General features: G+C 22.3%; 2 protein-coding genes across 2 annotated transcripts; both read left to right on the plus strand.

Moving 5' to 3' along the window:
* The first annotated feature begins 1,440 nt into the window (after positions 1 to 1,440).
* LOC129609460 (serine/threonine-protein kinase dyf-5) lies at positions 1,441 to 10,154 on the plus strand. The gene is made up of 11 exons (XM_055521373.1): positions 1,441 to 1,596; positions 2,421 to 2,588; positions 3,324 to 3,490; positions 5,555 to 5,726; positions 6,969 to 7,368; positions 7,927 to 7,994; positions 8,496 to 8,515; positions 8,743 to 8,873; positions 8,940 to 9,036; positions 9,094 to 9,233; positions 10,075 to 10,154. The coding sequence occupies exons 1-11, from the start codon at positions 1,441 to 1,443 to the stop codon at positions 10,152 to 10,154; spliced, it is 1,599 nt and encodes a 532-aa protein (XP_055377348.1).
* Positions 10,155 to 15,305: 5,151 nt separating this feature from the next.
* On the plus strand, positions 15,306 to 16,294 carry LOC129609461 (histidine-rich protein PFHRP-II-like). Its single transcript, XM_055521375.1, has 2 exons — positions 15,306 to 15,317; positions 15,416 to 16,294. Exons 1-2 carry the CDS (start codon positions 15,306 to 15,308, stop codon positions 16,292 to 16,294), a joined length of 891 nt encoding a protein of 296 aa, XP_055377350.1.
* Positions 16,295 to 16,537: the final 243 nt, after the last annotated feature.

The raw sequence follows: 16,537 nt of genomic DNA on the forward strand, positions 1-16,537 counted from the left end.
TGTAAATACAGTGTTAATTAAATGTTAAGTAAACTGCTAAATTAATGTTAAAACTAAAGTTTAAAAAATAATTAAGTCAAATAATATTGTTAAATACATGTACGTATGTAAATTAAACTACGTTTTAATTTAACGGTGTATGTATAATAATCTAGACGTATAACACTCCCAGGTGTATAACAATTTGAACTTAATCACTAATTAAGTTCAAATACCTATTACGTATGTAATGAAGTAGTTTATAGAACATTTATTCTATATAAATGACTTAATATTTTTCAAAAAGATGATTTGAAGGTTTGAAAAAACTTAATATTTAAAAATTTTTGTAACTGCAAACCTTGCTCCGAAAATGTTATGCCAAGTAAATTTTCAATAAGATAGATTTATTTTGATTTTAACATGCATGTTTTAATAACAAATTCTAAAAAAAATTTTAAAAGATAAGATTAAAATAGCTTTCTTCTGTCTCCTCCTTCTTCCTCCTTATTTTCATTTTGTTTTGCTTTGTTAAAAATGATTTCAAAATGTGTCTATCAAGTATTGAACCTGATATTAAACATAAAGTAGTAAATCGATAAAATTAACTTTCTCATTAAGAATAAGGTTTTATAAGAAGAAGCCCATATATTTGATAATGTACTTATTACCCAAATAAGGAAATTCATGAATAAATCAAAAAATTAATGAATGGACAAACGTTTTGAAAAATATTTCTATAGGTGCCCGTAAAATGAAATTAGTTGAGAAACATTGCTCTAGAGTTTACAGTACAGAATTTTATATAATCCTTTGTCTTAACAGTTTATTAATATTGTACAAAGTTGTTCACAATTAAGTAAAACTTATCAATAATTTCAGTATGTAACACTCAATTGGAATATATAGATCATTTAAATTCAATGTTTATTTCAAAGATATTTGTAATATGGAGATTTTTATTGAGCAGAATTGATCTTTTGCTCATCCAAATGGAATTTTGAAATATTAAGGCTGGTAAAGTAACGAAAATAATTTAATTAATTATTTTTCAATAAAATTAAATTTAATATTAAATTTTTTATTAAAAACTATTATTAATGACTTTATAATTTCTAAAATAACCATTTAAATTTTCTTCTTTTATTTCTTCCAGATTCTGAGAAATTTCATCGTATTTGAGTCTATTATGAAATAAACTAAATAATTGGATTAAATAACATATCTTTGCCGAATAATTTCTTTTATTTTTTCATTGGTTTTGATTGTTCCTACTTAAAAGAAAATTATTTTACCAACAAACACACACATACACAAATAAAATAAAAATAAATATGAAAAGAATTCAAAACAAAGTTATAGAAGAAAAATATTAAAAAAAAAAATATAAATAGCGAAAAGTTTTTATGAAAATATTTGAAATATATATGTATATAATTTTATATTGTAAAATATTGTGTAATGAATCGGTATATAACACTTAATCAATTAGGTGATGGCACCTATGGTACGGTTGTCCTTGGGCAACGAAAGGACACTGGTGAAAAAGTTGCAATTAAAAGAATGAAAAGAAAATATTATTCATGGGAGGAAGCAATGAATTTAAGAGAAGTTAAAGTAAGTAAACAAACTGTAGGGTAATATAAAAGAAATTTAAAAATTTTGTTTTGTTTAATATTAGAAAATTATAATTGAATAATTTGAATTTTTGTTGGTTTAACTAAATTTAGAAGAAATGAATGTAATGTGGTTAAAAATAACAATTGCCTAAGTCGAATTTAGTATTTAAATATTTTATTGTAAATTTAATTTCTCTATAGTTTTATCTTTTTGATCTAGTAAAAATTTATTTAATTAAATTTTTTAACTTATATAAGGCAATTTTCTTGTGATCATTTTCCTTGCCTTGATTTCAAAAGAAATGATGACTTTATTTTCTCCTAAAAATATGCAATATTTTAATAAATTGGTTTTTATACTTTTTGTATTGCCTGTATTAAAAACTTTTTTGTAACTGATATTCAAGCAATTTTCTTGATATTTTTAGTACTAAATTCTAGCTTACTTAAAAATAAGTCTCCTAAATATATGCAAAATTTCTTTATTACAAAAATTTTATCTAAAAATAAAAACATTCTAAAAAGAAAAACTAATGCAAATTCTTAATAAATTTTAATTTAATTATTTTAAACTATTCCTTGAAATTAGTTAAATTTAGTTTGTAGCAAGGTAACATTACTAAAAATAAAACATTATGTTTATGTATTTGGGTATAAGTGTAGTACATTTTCTTTACAAGCAATGCGACAAAATTTTATTTTAAAAATAGAAAATAAACAAAAATTCCTTTATATTTTTCTCTATTGTTATTAAAATAATTTATTTTTATTATGTTTCTTTTGTTTCCTTTAATATTTCAAACAAAAAAAAAATAAATCTAGTCCTTGAAGAAACTTTCACACGCTAATGTTGTCAAATTAAAAGAAGTAATACGTGAGAATGATACCTTGTATTTTGTATTTGAATATATGAAAGAAAATTTATATCAATTAATTAAGGATCGAGAAACACATTTTCCAGAGAGTTCAATTAAAAATATATTATATCAGGTAAGTAATATAAGAAAAAATTTAAAATATTTCCAAGGTTTTTGTTTTAAAGTTGTTAACAATAGTAAAAAACTTTAAAACAAAAACGTATTTTTCATATTGTTAAAGATAAAATTTATTTTATCTTTAACAATAAATTTTATCTTTAACAATAGTATAACATATCAAATAAAATAAAAATAGCTTTTGTAATTTGTAAACTTTCACAGGTTTGTTCTTAAAAATGCAGTATGCATTTCTAAAATAAAATTAAAATAAAATTGTTTGAGTTGATTTTAATGTAGAAGTGCGAAAACTTATTGCTCTTTTTGTTCAAAAATCTTAAGCTAAGTTATTAACAAATCTTAAGCTTAGTTGTTTTTTAAAAACGCAGTTCTACAAATTAATAAATTAATTATGTAAAATTAAAATTATGTAAAATGTAAAATTATTATCTACAAATTATTAAATTAAATTTGTCAATTTTGTTTTCTTAAAGATTTCATTAAAAATTGTAATTTTGAATAATTTTTTAAGTTATCACAGTTGCAGAATTAAAAATACAATTTTGAACAAAATTTCTGAAAATTTAACACAATCCTGTTGTAGTTTCCATGATTTGATTGTTTTTTTCAAGCAGTGCATTTCAGTTTAAATAATTCTTATTAAACCTACATATTATACATTTAATGCGATTTAGTACTATGTTATAAAATAGATATTTATTTTAAATATTTATTTATTTTTGAACAATAGGTACTTAATGGTTTAGCATTTATGCATCGTCATGGTTTTTTTCATCGTGATTTAAAACCAGAAAATTTATTATGTTCTGGTCCAGAATTAGTTAAAATAGCTGATTTTGGTTTAGCTAGAGAAATAAGATCAAGGCCACCATTTACGGATTATGTTTCAACAAGATGGTAAGTAAGCATTTTAAACAGTATCTATCTAGTTTTAATAGTATCTATCTATAAGTTTAAAATTCATTTAATAAAATATAATATTAACGTAAAATATTCGAAGGCGGTTACTGTTTTATTTACAGTGTGATGCCAATAAACTTATTAAAGTATTAATCAATTTTTTAATATCGTTAATATTTTATTTACATACTTCAAAATTTATTGCTTAAAATTAAACGATTTTATTAAATTTTTTCTTATTATTTCTAAACTAACTTGTGTATGTTATATAGAAATTTGAAGACAGTAAACGTTTAATTCTACATCATATATAGCTTTTTTTATTCGCGTGTACGCTCTAAACTTATATTAGTAGTGTAATATACTTAACCGATAAAATTATTAAAAAAAAAATGTTTAAATTAAAAATACATTGGCTAATATTTTGCATGAATAAAAATTAAAACCAAAATCTCTAGAAATATTGCATATCTACTCTCTATGTTATATAATTGCTTCATATTTATAGAGAAAAAAAGCGTGTATATCTGTCGTGATAATAATTTTGAAATATAAAAGAAAAAATTAGATTTTCTGAATGTTTTGTAATTAATGAATTAGTTAACTTGAATTTTAAATGAAGTATAAAAATAAAATCAATAATAATAATAAAAAAAAAATCGTATAAAATATTTAAAATGGTTTATATATAGTATGTTACTTAAATATTTTATATTATTTTATATGAAAAGTTTATGATTATAAGACTTTAAGATTGACTCGTGTTATAGTAATTTGTTATGAATTTTAAGTATTTTACAACACTATAAATATTCAGAAATAATTTCAATAAGTTGGTTTTTATTAATTAAATAAAAAACCATTTATCAAAATAATTTTTTTTTTGAAAAGTTTCTCAACTCCATATAATAAATTTTACTTTATCGAATATATGTATAAGAAAACATTAAAATGCTTACATGATTTTTGTTAAAAATGAGTTGGCACTATCCTCTTAGCAATATTTATTGAATTTTCTTTCGAAACCGGCAAGTTTTAAATAAGTTTTCTAAGCAAGAATGAATTTTTAGCTTTCTCTTTATGTTTATTTGAGAGAGATGGTTAAATACAATATCAATAATGTTAAGCATTATCATATTATTAAATTGATTTTTAAGGTGATATCATACTTTATAATAGTATTCTTGTATGCCTAGTACGTTATAGCAACAAGCATTATTTGTACATTTAAATCATGTAGAGAAATTTATATCGAGTAGTACAATATACGAAACTGTAGCTATTAACTACATACTGAAATATTTTAATTTTTAATAAAGCAATAATTGGATTCTTTGAATTTTTAGGAAATCTAAGATTAGTTTAATACATTAGTTTGGCTATGGTGAACGTGCTTCTTACGGCAGTAACACGTCCATTTTTCTTTCTTAAATATTTATTGTAATTTTTTTTTTGAATTTAATCATTTAAATTTTAAGTATAAGATAATAGTTCAGTGTTATAATTAATTTAATTAATTTACATATTGTGTTTTCCATAATATTCTGAGTTCATAATCTTGTTAATTATTATAGAATGCAATTTCATTCTATTTTTCATGTATATATAGAATGCAATTTCATTCTATTTTCATGTATGTATATGTATTCTTATGTATACATAGAGTTACAAAATATCTTTAATACTGTACATTATTAAATTCTTCAATTTATGATATCATTTATATAAACTTATATTAAAAATTGGTTTAAAAACGGAAACAGTTCTAATACAATAATTTTTTCCAATTATAATGCAAAAAATTCCTAAATTTAGTGAAAAAATAAATATAATTCCTATATAGTTTGCCGCAAGAAAATTTTAATTGATTTTACAAAACAATTCGTTATTATTTGATCTGCATGGACATTTTACATAATATTCTTATTTTGTACTCGTTTAAAAACATATTTAAATTATATTTAGGCATATTAAACAAACTATTAATAAAAAAATATTGGAACAAAAATTGTATTCTTATTTTCTTAATTTAATTTTATTTTCTCTTTTTTATATTTTAAGGTATCGTGCACCGGAAGTTCTTTTACATTCAACTCGTTATGGTAGTGCTATTGATTTATGGGCAATTGGTTGTATTATGGCTGAATTATATACATTTAGACCATTATTTCCAGGCAGTAGTGAAGTAGATCAACTATTTAAAATATGTTCTGTTTTAGGAACACCTGAAAAGGTAAAATATAAGAAAGAAAAAAATCCTTTTTTTTAAGGTTGCGACTTTACTACAAATATTCTACTTAAATTTCTACTTTTTTTATATGTGTATTGCGATTATAATAAAAAAAAAATAACTTGTAAAGGTTGGAATTCCAAAAGAAAAATGTAATTTAAGAAAATTACGTAATATAATTAAGTGTTTCTTGTAATGTTCATGACCATCTATTTGCTTAAAAACTAAATAAAAAATATTTAGTGTTTATGCTAATAAAATACATATATATTGTATATACGTATACGTATATTATTTTATATTGGTAGACTCATTTTGTTGTTCTACTTTTTCAATTTAAAATAATTCTAGCCTCAATAATATTCTCGTTTTTTATTCCTTATTTTATGAAAATACATATAAAATTACTATTCTGAAATTCTAATTTGTTTTAAAGTATTTAAAGTTTAAGACATTTTGGTAAATTAATTATTATTTCGCAGTATTATGTATGTATGCACACTTATGGTTTAGTTAAATTAATGAATTTAGGTTTAAAAAATATTCACGTATAATTAATACTGCATTCCATTTCCGTAAATAGTAGACATTTCACGTTCTATTTATATTTTAAGTACGTGATTCATTTTTTATTAAAAGGGAACTTAAATGAAGATTGAAAAAACTGCCTTGTAAAGCATTGAAATTATAATCGCTATGAATTTTTAATTCCTCTAATTGCATGAAATTTTCCAAATCTTCATTACGGTTTTAAATAGTGACTTTGTTTATAACATAGTTCGGATAAGATTTGACCGCTACAGTTTGATTAATTTCTGAAATATAATTAAATTATTATAAAAATCATATAGGACAGTTATCATTAGAATTTAAACTATAATTTTTAAAAATTTTCTTAGAATGAAATTCATATTTCTAAAATCATTTATTCTAATAATAAATTAAAATAATAGAGCCGGGATATAGCAAATGATAAAATTCTTAAAAATCTTAGAATTTCAATTATTCTTTGAAATAGGCAGACGAACTCGTAGACGTAATACAAGAAAATATATACTCTGACCAATATTTTCAGCGTGAGAAGATTGTTAAATTTTGGTACCTTCGAATGTACATATGTAGATATGTGTAGTACATATCGTGACTCTTGGCAGTGTGATAAGAGTTTGAAAATTTGTAATTTTAATTTAATGAATTTAAAGTTCAACATTTCAATTATTAGTTTTTTTTTTCTGTTTTTTTAAGGATGATTGGCCTGATGGTTATAAATTAGCATTAGCAATACATTTTCGTTTCCCAGAATGTATTAAAGTACCATTAAATACAATCATAACAAGATCTGGTAATGCTGGTTTACAATTACTTGAAGAATTATTACATTATGATCCAGAAAAAAGGCCAACAGCCCAACAATCATTAAGATATCCATATTTTCAAGCAATAAGTGCAAGACCATCAGCAACAACAAAACGTATGCAATATTTAACAAGTGTAACACAGATTCTTCCACAGCCAACAACAAATGTTATTCAACAACAACCACAACAACAATTACAACAAATTCAACATCAACATCATCATCAGCATCATTCAATACATGAATCAATACAAAATGTTTCAGCAACATTAAATAATATTAAAAATGGTAATACAATAATTGTAAATAATAATAATAATCAACATATTATATCAAATAATAGTAATAACAATAATAATAGCAATAATAATGATGGAAGAAATTCAAAATTAAGTTATGTATCAATGAATCCTGATACAATAGTTAGAAATGATTTAAATACAACACATATAACTAGTATAAATAATAATAACAATAAATCAATTGAAAATTTAAATACATTAAATTATAGTTTTTTAAATAATAAAACAATTAATAATAATAATAATATTAGTAATAATAGTTTAATAAAATCATCATTTAAAGATTCTGATTTAAATCAAAATGTCTCAATAAATAATAATAATAATGATTTATTTTTAAATGGTTCAATATTAAATGAAAGTAATAATAATAATTATTCAAAAATTAAAGATAGATCAAATAATGATTTTTTATTTAATGAAAAAATTAGTGATATTTTTGTAAATCGTAATATTAATCATAATAATAATAATAGTAATACAAATAGTGTTAATTCAAATAATCGAAGCCAAATAATATCAACAAATTTTTATAATCATCCAGCTAATGTATCATTTAATAATGATTCAATAAATCGTAATAATCGTAGCTTTTCAATATATGATCCAAATGTTATAACAATAAAAAATTCAACAATTAATAATAGTAATAGTAATAATAATTTAATAAATTCAAATAATGGATTTTATTTACATTCAAGAATTAAAAATCCAAATAATATTAATAATTTAGAATTATTAAATACAAATTATGCAGATTTAAAAGTTTATAATGCATTCTCAAAACATTCAATTAATAATCAACAACCAACAACAATACAGCATGGACAACGTAATATTATATTTAATCCAAATAATACAAATATTATAAATAATACAACAAATAATAATAATGAATCATTAGAAAGATTATTAAATAATCGTAATCGTTTATATAACACAAATAAAATTAATAATGATTCAATAGCTAATGATATAGAAAATAATAATTATGATAATAATGAATATTTATTAAGAAGAAGAGATATATCAAAAGATAGAAATATAATTCTAGATGATAATATAAGAAGGCCATTAAAAAATATTGTTGATGATCATAAAAATGATGATGATGAATTATCAATTATTTTAGGGTGAGTAAATTAATTTCATTAATTTTGGATATAATATGTGGAATGAATTCAAAATAATTAGAGCCATAAAACTTAGAATATAATTTAAAGCTTTTTTATTTTTTTGCAAGTATCATTTTAGTTTTCGACTAACTAATTTGTTTAGAAATATCTCGTTAGTTTAACAAAATAAATTGTTTTAAAAAATAATGATTTTAATTTCAATTTTCTTTTTAAATGTTTTTAAGGACAAAAATTAAATCATCAACAAAATCACGTAAAAATTCAAAATCTAATATTCATTTGGAAGATATTTTTGGAACGTTATCAACAGGTACAATTGAACAAAATATAGGATTAAATGGCACAAAATATCCAAGTACAGTACCACCAGATAAAGTTTCTGTATTAAGAGATTCTGATATTATGGTAAATGGTTTTGCAGATGACAGTGATAATATGAATGGTAGCTTTTCAACAAGCGGAAATGTATTAGGATCACGTCAAAGAAATTTAAATGATTCAGCTTATATTTCAAATCGGTAAGCAATATACATAATATGGTTGTATTTTTATTTATTATTATATTTAATTTTTAGTGGTGTTACAAATATGTCAGATTACAAAAATCCAAAATTATTTCCATGGGAAGAAAATGGTGGTGGTGGTGGCGGCGGTGGTGGTAGTAATAATAAAGACCAAGAAGAAAAATTAACAGCATGGATGGTTCCTGATAACAGTAAGTATATATTTTATAAGTTTAAAATAATTAACAATTTTTTTTTATTTATCTTAATTTTGAGATTGAATTAATTTTTTTTTTAATATTATTATGTACATATAAATTTTCTTTGATAAAAAAAATTTAAACATACAATATAGGACGCATAATCTATAATGATAGAATTGAAGAATTTGTTTGATATATATTAGGAATTAGTTGCTGGGGTGAGTTCTATATTTTGATGTGATGTTCTGTCCATATTATTTTGTGTGTTGATGTTGAAAATAATTATTTTTTAATATCAAATGAAACATTTTAATAATCTAGTATAATTTTGTATTATCATAAATTTTTGACGATAAATCAGTAAAACTCAGTCTTTGAAATTTTTAGCATCATAATTTTAGTTGAGGAGAAGAAACTTCCACTTTAACTTTTTACGATGCAATGTGTTTATTTAAAGTGTACAAAGAGAGCTTTCAAAGAAAATTTAATATTATAATTAATGTTAATATATTTTTTAATATTAATCAAGGTATCGCATCTATATCATCTTCTACCCAATATCAATTGACCGTAAAAACTGTTTTTTTTTTTCCAGTTTTTAATAAGATCAGTTGATTTTCTTTTGAGATTTACTGATGAATTTTGACGCTTATACCTTTTACGTATTTTCTATTAAATTATTCCATAAAATTAATATTCTTTTTCGAGTATTTATATAAATTATGTGTAGTGTTATTAAAATTTAAATTGGAATTTGATTTTATTTTTTTTTTGTAATGTCTTTAAGTATTTTATTGTATATTTTTTTAATTTTGATAATTAAATAATATAAATTTTTTTAATTTTTTAGATTCAATAATCGATAAAAGAAATTATATTACAAATAATAATGGTAGAATTGATTGGGCAGCAAAGTACCTGAACAAATAACATATCGATATTGGAATTATTTTACAAGAATACAACATATTAAATTTTATATGGGAAATAACAAGAAAATTAAATAAAATAATGTATAATTTAAAGGTCAAAATAATATCTGTGATAAAAATCAAAATATAAAATAAATTTAAAATATAATATAATTAATTTATACTATTATATAATTATTTTTATGTACAATTAATGTAAAATATGTGTTTATAGAAAAATTTTATATTAAATAACATATAATAAAATGTAAATTCTCCTATTACTTTAAAATTCTGCTCTTTTGCTAATTTTACATAATTAAAATACATATGGAGTATACTATATTTTAATCTTATAAAAACATTGGGAATTTTCGTAATTTCTTAAATTTTAGTTTTCTTATAAATATAAATTTAAAGCTTAATTTATAATTTAAGAGTGCAGAACAAATCACAAGCAAAAAATATATGCAACCAATTTTAATTTACATATCAAAATTGGAATGGTCCCATAATTTATTATTAATATCCACTGAACGTGTTAATATTAATTTTATTAGGACGTTTAAACGTTAATTGTTTCGTATATGTCCAATAGATAAGATCAGGTATAAATGTCCAATAGATAAGATTAACTTTTTTACCTTTATAGGCTTTTTAGTTATTGTCTGATTATTCATATGGGTCGTCTTAACTTTTCATTTCGCTTTGCTCCAATTTTGCAATTTCAATTGGCTTACTCAATTGATTTTGTACGTTGCCTATGGTCGCATTTGGTCCTTAAAAATAAGATGTAAGAATTTTACTCTTTTCTATCATCTACTTTTAATCTATCATCTACTTATAGTATGATTATTAATATAGTGTCCCAATAAAAATTTCTAAGTATTTTCCTGCTTAAATTTTATGTTGTACACCTTGACTTCAAAATTATAAACAAAATTGTATATTAACCCAATTCAGCTTACTAGTTCTTATTGCTGAATTGTGTAAGGCAATACAAATATTTAAGAAATCCAAGATATTTTATATTTATAGAAAAATTATAAGCAAAATCATTGATGTATATAATAAAACTTGTATATATATTCTTTGTAACTTATAATCTTTATAGTTACACTTTCTATAATTTCATTTAAAAATTTTATGTTACAAAATATATTTACATTATAAATTTGTACACAAAATAATTGTTGATAAATAATGTTTAATAAAATATTTGTAAATATATATGTACATATAATTAATACATAACATGTATGTAAAATTTTTTATATAATAATTTTAAAATAACCATGTATGTATAATAATGTAAAAAACGAATATTCTAAAAGAAAAGATAAAAACACATCAATAAATACAATTTAAATGTTAATTTTTAATATATAAATATGATTTAAATGTCTATTAAATGTTGTTTAATATTATAAAACATTTAAATAAAAAAAAAATTATATTCATTTATTTTATTTATTTAATTATTAAATAACGATAACCAAGATCTAACCACACCTTAATTATCGGAGTTCAAAATTTTATTGTATTGCGAATTTAATTCAAAGTAAAAGAAGGAAATTGAAATTATTAAACTCTGACACAAAAACAATTTGCATTACTAACAAAAGGTAAAATTATATTTTTTACTGTTAAAGTACACTCATTTTCAATGGTTAAACCCTTTTTTAAATTCGTCGCAGTCAAAATATTATTAGGCTAAGCAAGGTTATCCAGTTAACTAAAAATTTTGTTTAAAATTGATTGAATTTTTTTGATAAGAAATTTTCATTTAAATTAAAATACTTTTATCTTAAAAATTTAAATAATTACTCAAGATCATTTTAATGATTTTTATAATAAATTGAAAAAATTAAATATCCTTAAACGGTTATCACCTTCAATGGCGTTATTTTTGAAATCTTGAGGAACATAATTAAAAGTGTAAAAACGGAATAAGTTATGTTAAATATTTTAATTAACACTTTCAAACAAAAAATTCATTTCCCAAACTTTTAATTAGAGTAAAGTAATATGAAAAATTTTATATTGATGCAATTTGCATTTGGATTCGAAAACTTTTTTAATTAAAAATTATTAAGAAAATCGAACATAGTATAAGATTACAGGAATTTGTGAAATAAATGAATAAGCGGTCTTACTTATCTTAGAAGCTTCATAAAATTAAAATATTTGAACAAGCGCATAAAAACTTCATATCACACTATTAATTTATTGAATTATTTTTCAATTATTATAGTGCAATTATTAATGTCACACTATTTATTAATTTGTAATTATTTTATATATGGTATATAAAAATAATATTCAAGGGCCATTGTAGGCGATTCTTTTCATTTATTCCAGAAATCTAATTACTGCCTAAGTAGAATGAAGGAATTTTTTTAAGGTATAGAATTAATAATATTTTTTTGTTTTATTTTAAGAGAAATTCAAATTATAGACAACTTCACAGTAAAGAAAGTTTAATTGTATACATCTTAATATTTTCTAATAATAATTTTCTCTCAACCAAATTTTTATTTCATTGTAAACCATATGTAAAAAGTCCGACTGATGATTTAGATTTACATTTATACTAGATGTCTTATACTAAAACTACTATTTAATAGTAGTTGTAGTATGAATAACACAAATAAAATTATTTTCAAAAAATTTTCCACCAGAATATTTTTTCTCTTTATCTTTACATTATATTATGGAAATTTACAAAATAATATGTGTGTATGTGTGTATATCAAAACATTAATTATATAATTTATAAATTAATTGAAAATTTTAGTTCAAAGCGTATAATTAAAATTAATTGCACACTAAAACTTTTTGCATTTTTTTAAATATTAAAGTTCCGTCTGTAAGGGGTGTTATTCCACATTATAATTTGTAATTATGTATATGAAAAATGAAGGTGGATTGTATACACATACAAGCACATAGTTTAATTTTTAAAATAAACCAAAAACAAAAAAAAAAATTTTAAAATATCTGTCAATTAAAATATTTTTATGAAAATTTTTTATATTCCATTAAAAAATAAAATATAATTTCTCTTAATATACCATAAGACATATTTCCTATTGACATAACCTTGATAATTTCTTAAATAATAATAAAGTGATGTAAAGGCAACATATAGTATTTCAAGAAATGCATATGAAAAAATTATTAATTCGTTTATAATATAAAAATTATGTTAACGTTTTCTAGTTGAGGTCAAAAATCTTAATTTAATTGAAATTACTGATACTCAAATTGTGGTAATACAGTATTACAGCACAATTCAGCAATTAGTTCTTATAAAGTGAATTTAACAATTTTGTTTTTGTAATAAATACCATTTTATATTTTTTTATATATGTATTTTAAAATATATAAAATAGTAATATATGTAGGTACCATTTTTTTTAAAAAATGTTAAATTTTTTTTTTGGATATTCATATTGGAGTACATTATTAGTAATATTTTGGAAATTTCATTTAAAATTTATTAATTTAATAAATTTTTTTATGTAAAACAAGTAATTGTAATAATTAACGAACGGACAAAAGTGAAATTCTTCTTAGATACAGAAAGTAAAAGTAAATTGGACCTTTTACATAATAGTTTAGAATGAAACATAAAATTTGTTTAAGGAAACATTAGATTATTTTAAAAATATTAAGTATGCAATTAACAGTGATAAATTCGACAATTAAAATTGTTAAAGATAGTTAATATTATATTTATAGTAAATACACATTAATACAACAGTTAAGTATATTGTTATAAACTCTAATATGAAATATCATTAATTATTGTAAATATTTAATTTAAAACGTAGATTTTTCATTGTAGAAGGTAAACGCGGGGTAAATTTAATACGTACTAGGGTTCCCAATTCTCACAAAATGATACTTCTTCAAAATTTAAAGTAATCACCAAAATCTACCTTATAATTGCGAATACCAAATTTGTCTCAATATTCAAGCATTTTCAAAATGTGCTCCAATTTTGAGTTTTATGTATATAAAAATTGGTATTAAATAACTCAAAAAGTGATTAAAGTAGCTATAAAAAACAACACTTTACTATACAAGAAAAAAGGTAATCAAGTTATTCATGAAAATCCACCCCAATTAAAGCATTTAACAAAGAAAACAAAGGTAACAAAAATTACAAAAAAAAATAAGTACCTTAATTCTTGACATTTCACAGAACTTACAGATCACAAAAATTAATAAGAAAATAGCAATAAAAACAATTAAATAAGAGCAATTGCAACGAACTGAAAATTAAAAAGCAAAACTTTTACTTTCATTACAAAACAACAGTGACTTACTTTTTCAGAGTCGAACACATAAGGTAAATAATGTAAAAAAGAAAATAAGAAATAACAAACCTGCCCTGCAGGTATAAAGTTGAAAACCGCTAAAATAACAAAAAAGAAGAAAATGAGAGGCAACAAAAAAAACAGAAGGATTTAAGCGGTGACTTTAAATTATCACTGAATTTTTTTTTTTTTGCATTTTTTTCTACTTAATACGTAAAATTCCACAGGTGAGTCAATAGTTGTTACTGGTTTCCTGATCTTGTTGTTGATATTATATATTTTGAACGAGTTAAGAGTTTGAGCATGGTTTTATTGTACACTGGATGAAAATGATATAATCCAAAGTCGTTTATACAAGCTTACAAGGTAAATTTAGTAGAGCATATGTAGGTATATATATGAAAAAGAACAAAAGAGAGTATAAACGCTATAGATAATATTTTTAAAATGAAAATTTTATAAAAGCAACAAAATCAATTTCTCAATTTTCAAGTTAAAGATTTAAAAATTTTATTAAAAAGTAGTTTGTATGTAGGTATATAGGTGTACTTACCATAATTTGATAGTTGCCCTTTCTTGGTTGATCTCGATGCAAAATGCATTATGAATTTTTTTTCCTTATCTTGTCTTTTATCAAATCTTATTATTGTTCTTTTCTTTCTTGCTACCATTTGCGACAATTCCCAATTAAAAATTACAAATTTCTGTGAGTATAAAAGGAACCAATTTCAATGTTAATGTTATCATTCAAGTTCAGCAGATCATAAAATAAGTATCTTCTACTTGAATTTCATTTAAATTTTTTTCTTCTTCTCATCAGTTATTGTAGCATAAATTTAAAAGCAATGGCATTCAAAGTAAGAATAATTTTATAAATTATTTTTTTTTAGTTACTATTTTCTATTTCAATTATTCATCATTATATACGGAATTAATAAATTTTTTTTAATATTAGTTCTTAGCAATTTGTGCATTTGTTGCACTTTGTAATGCTGGTGCTGTACCAGTTGTACAACAACATCATCATCACCAACCAGCAGCAATTTTATTAAAATCAAATCATCATGACGACCATCATGGTCACCATGATTATGAAGACCATCATGCACCAGCTAATTATGAATTTGCATATTCTGTACATGATGGACATACTGGTGATGTTAAAAGCCAACATGAAGTACGTCATGGTGATTCTGTACAAGGACAATATAGTTTAATTGAACCCGATGGTCATAAACGTACAGTACATTATCAAGCTGATGCACACAATGGTTTTAATGCTCAAGTACATCGTGAAGGTTCACTTCATCCACAACAACATTATCATCATCAACCAGCTGTAGCAATTGCACATCATGCAGCACCTTTAGCTGTCGCACATCACGCTGCACCAGTTGCAGTTGCACATCATGCTGCACCAGTTGCTGTTGCACATCATGCTGCACCAATTGCTTTAACTCATGTTGCATCACATCATGCAGCACCTTTAGCTGCTGTTGCTCATGTATCAAGTCATCATCATGCTACTCCAATTGCTGTTGCACATCATGCTGCTCCTATTGCTGTTTCACATCATGCAGCACCTTTAGCTGTTGCACATCACGCTGCTCCAGTTGCAGTTGCACATCATGCTGCACCAGTTGCTGCTGTTGCTCATCATGCTACATTACATCATGCTGCTCCATTAGTACACTCAGCTACTATTTCACATCATCAACCAGCAGCTATTGCACTTACACACCACCATGCTGCTGATTTACATCATGGAGCACAAATTTCATATTCAAACCAAGTACATCATGGTAATCATCATCATTTGGCTTACCACCACTAAGAAAACAAAAAATATTTTATTGTATTTACATTTAAATAGAATTGTTTCAGATAACTTATTATGTATGTAAATATTTATTACAAAATTGAAAAAAGAAAAAAAAAATTAATGAAAAGCATTCACTTACCTTCATCCTCATAATTGAAAAAAATACATTTTTGAACTGATTTCTATTAAAAATTCCATTTTTATATTTAGAAAATGTTTTTTAATTAAAAATAAAACTGCATTATAAAAATATTT

This window comes from Condylostylus longicornis, unplaced genomic scaffold (genome assembly GCF_029603195.1).
Source record: "Condylostylus longicornis isolate FDR11 unplaced genomic scaffold, ASM2960319v2 ptg000039l, whole genome shotgun sequence".
In the NCBI taxonomy this organism is placed as follows: domain Eukaryota; kingdom Metazoa; phylum Arthropoda; class Insecta; order Diptera; family Dolichopodidae; genus Condylostylus; species Condylostylus longicornis.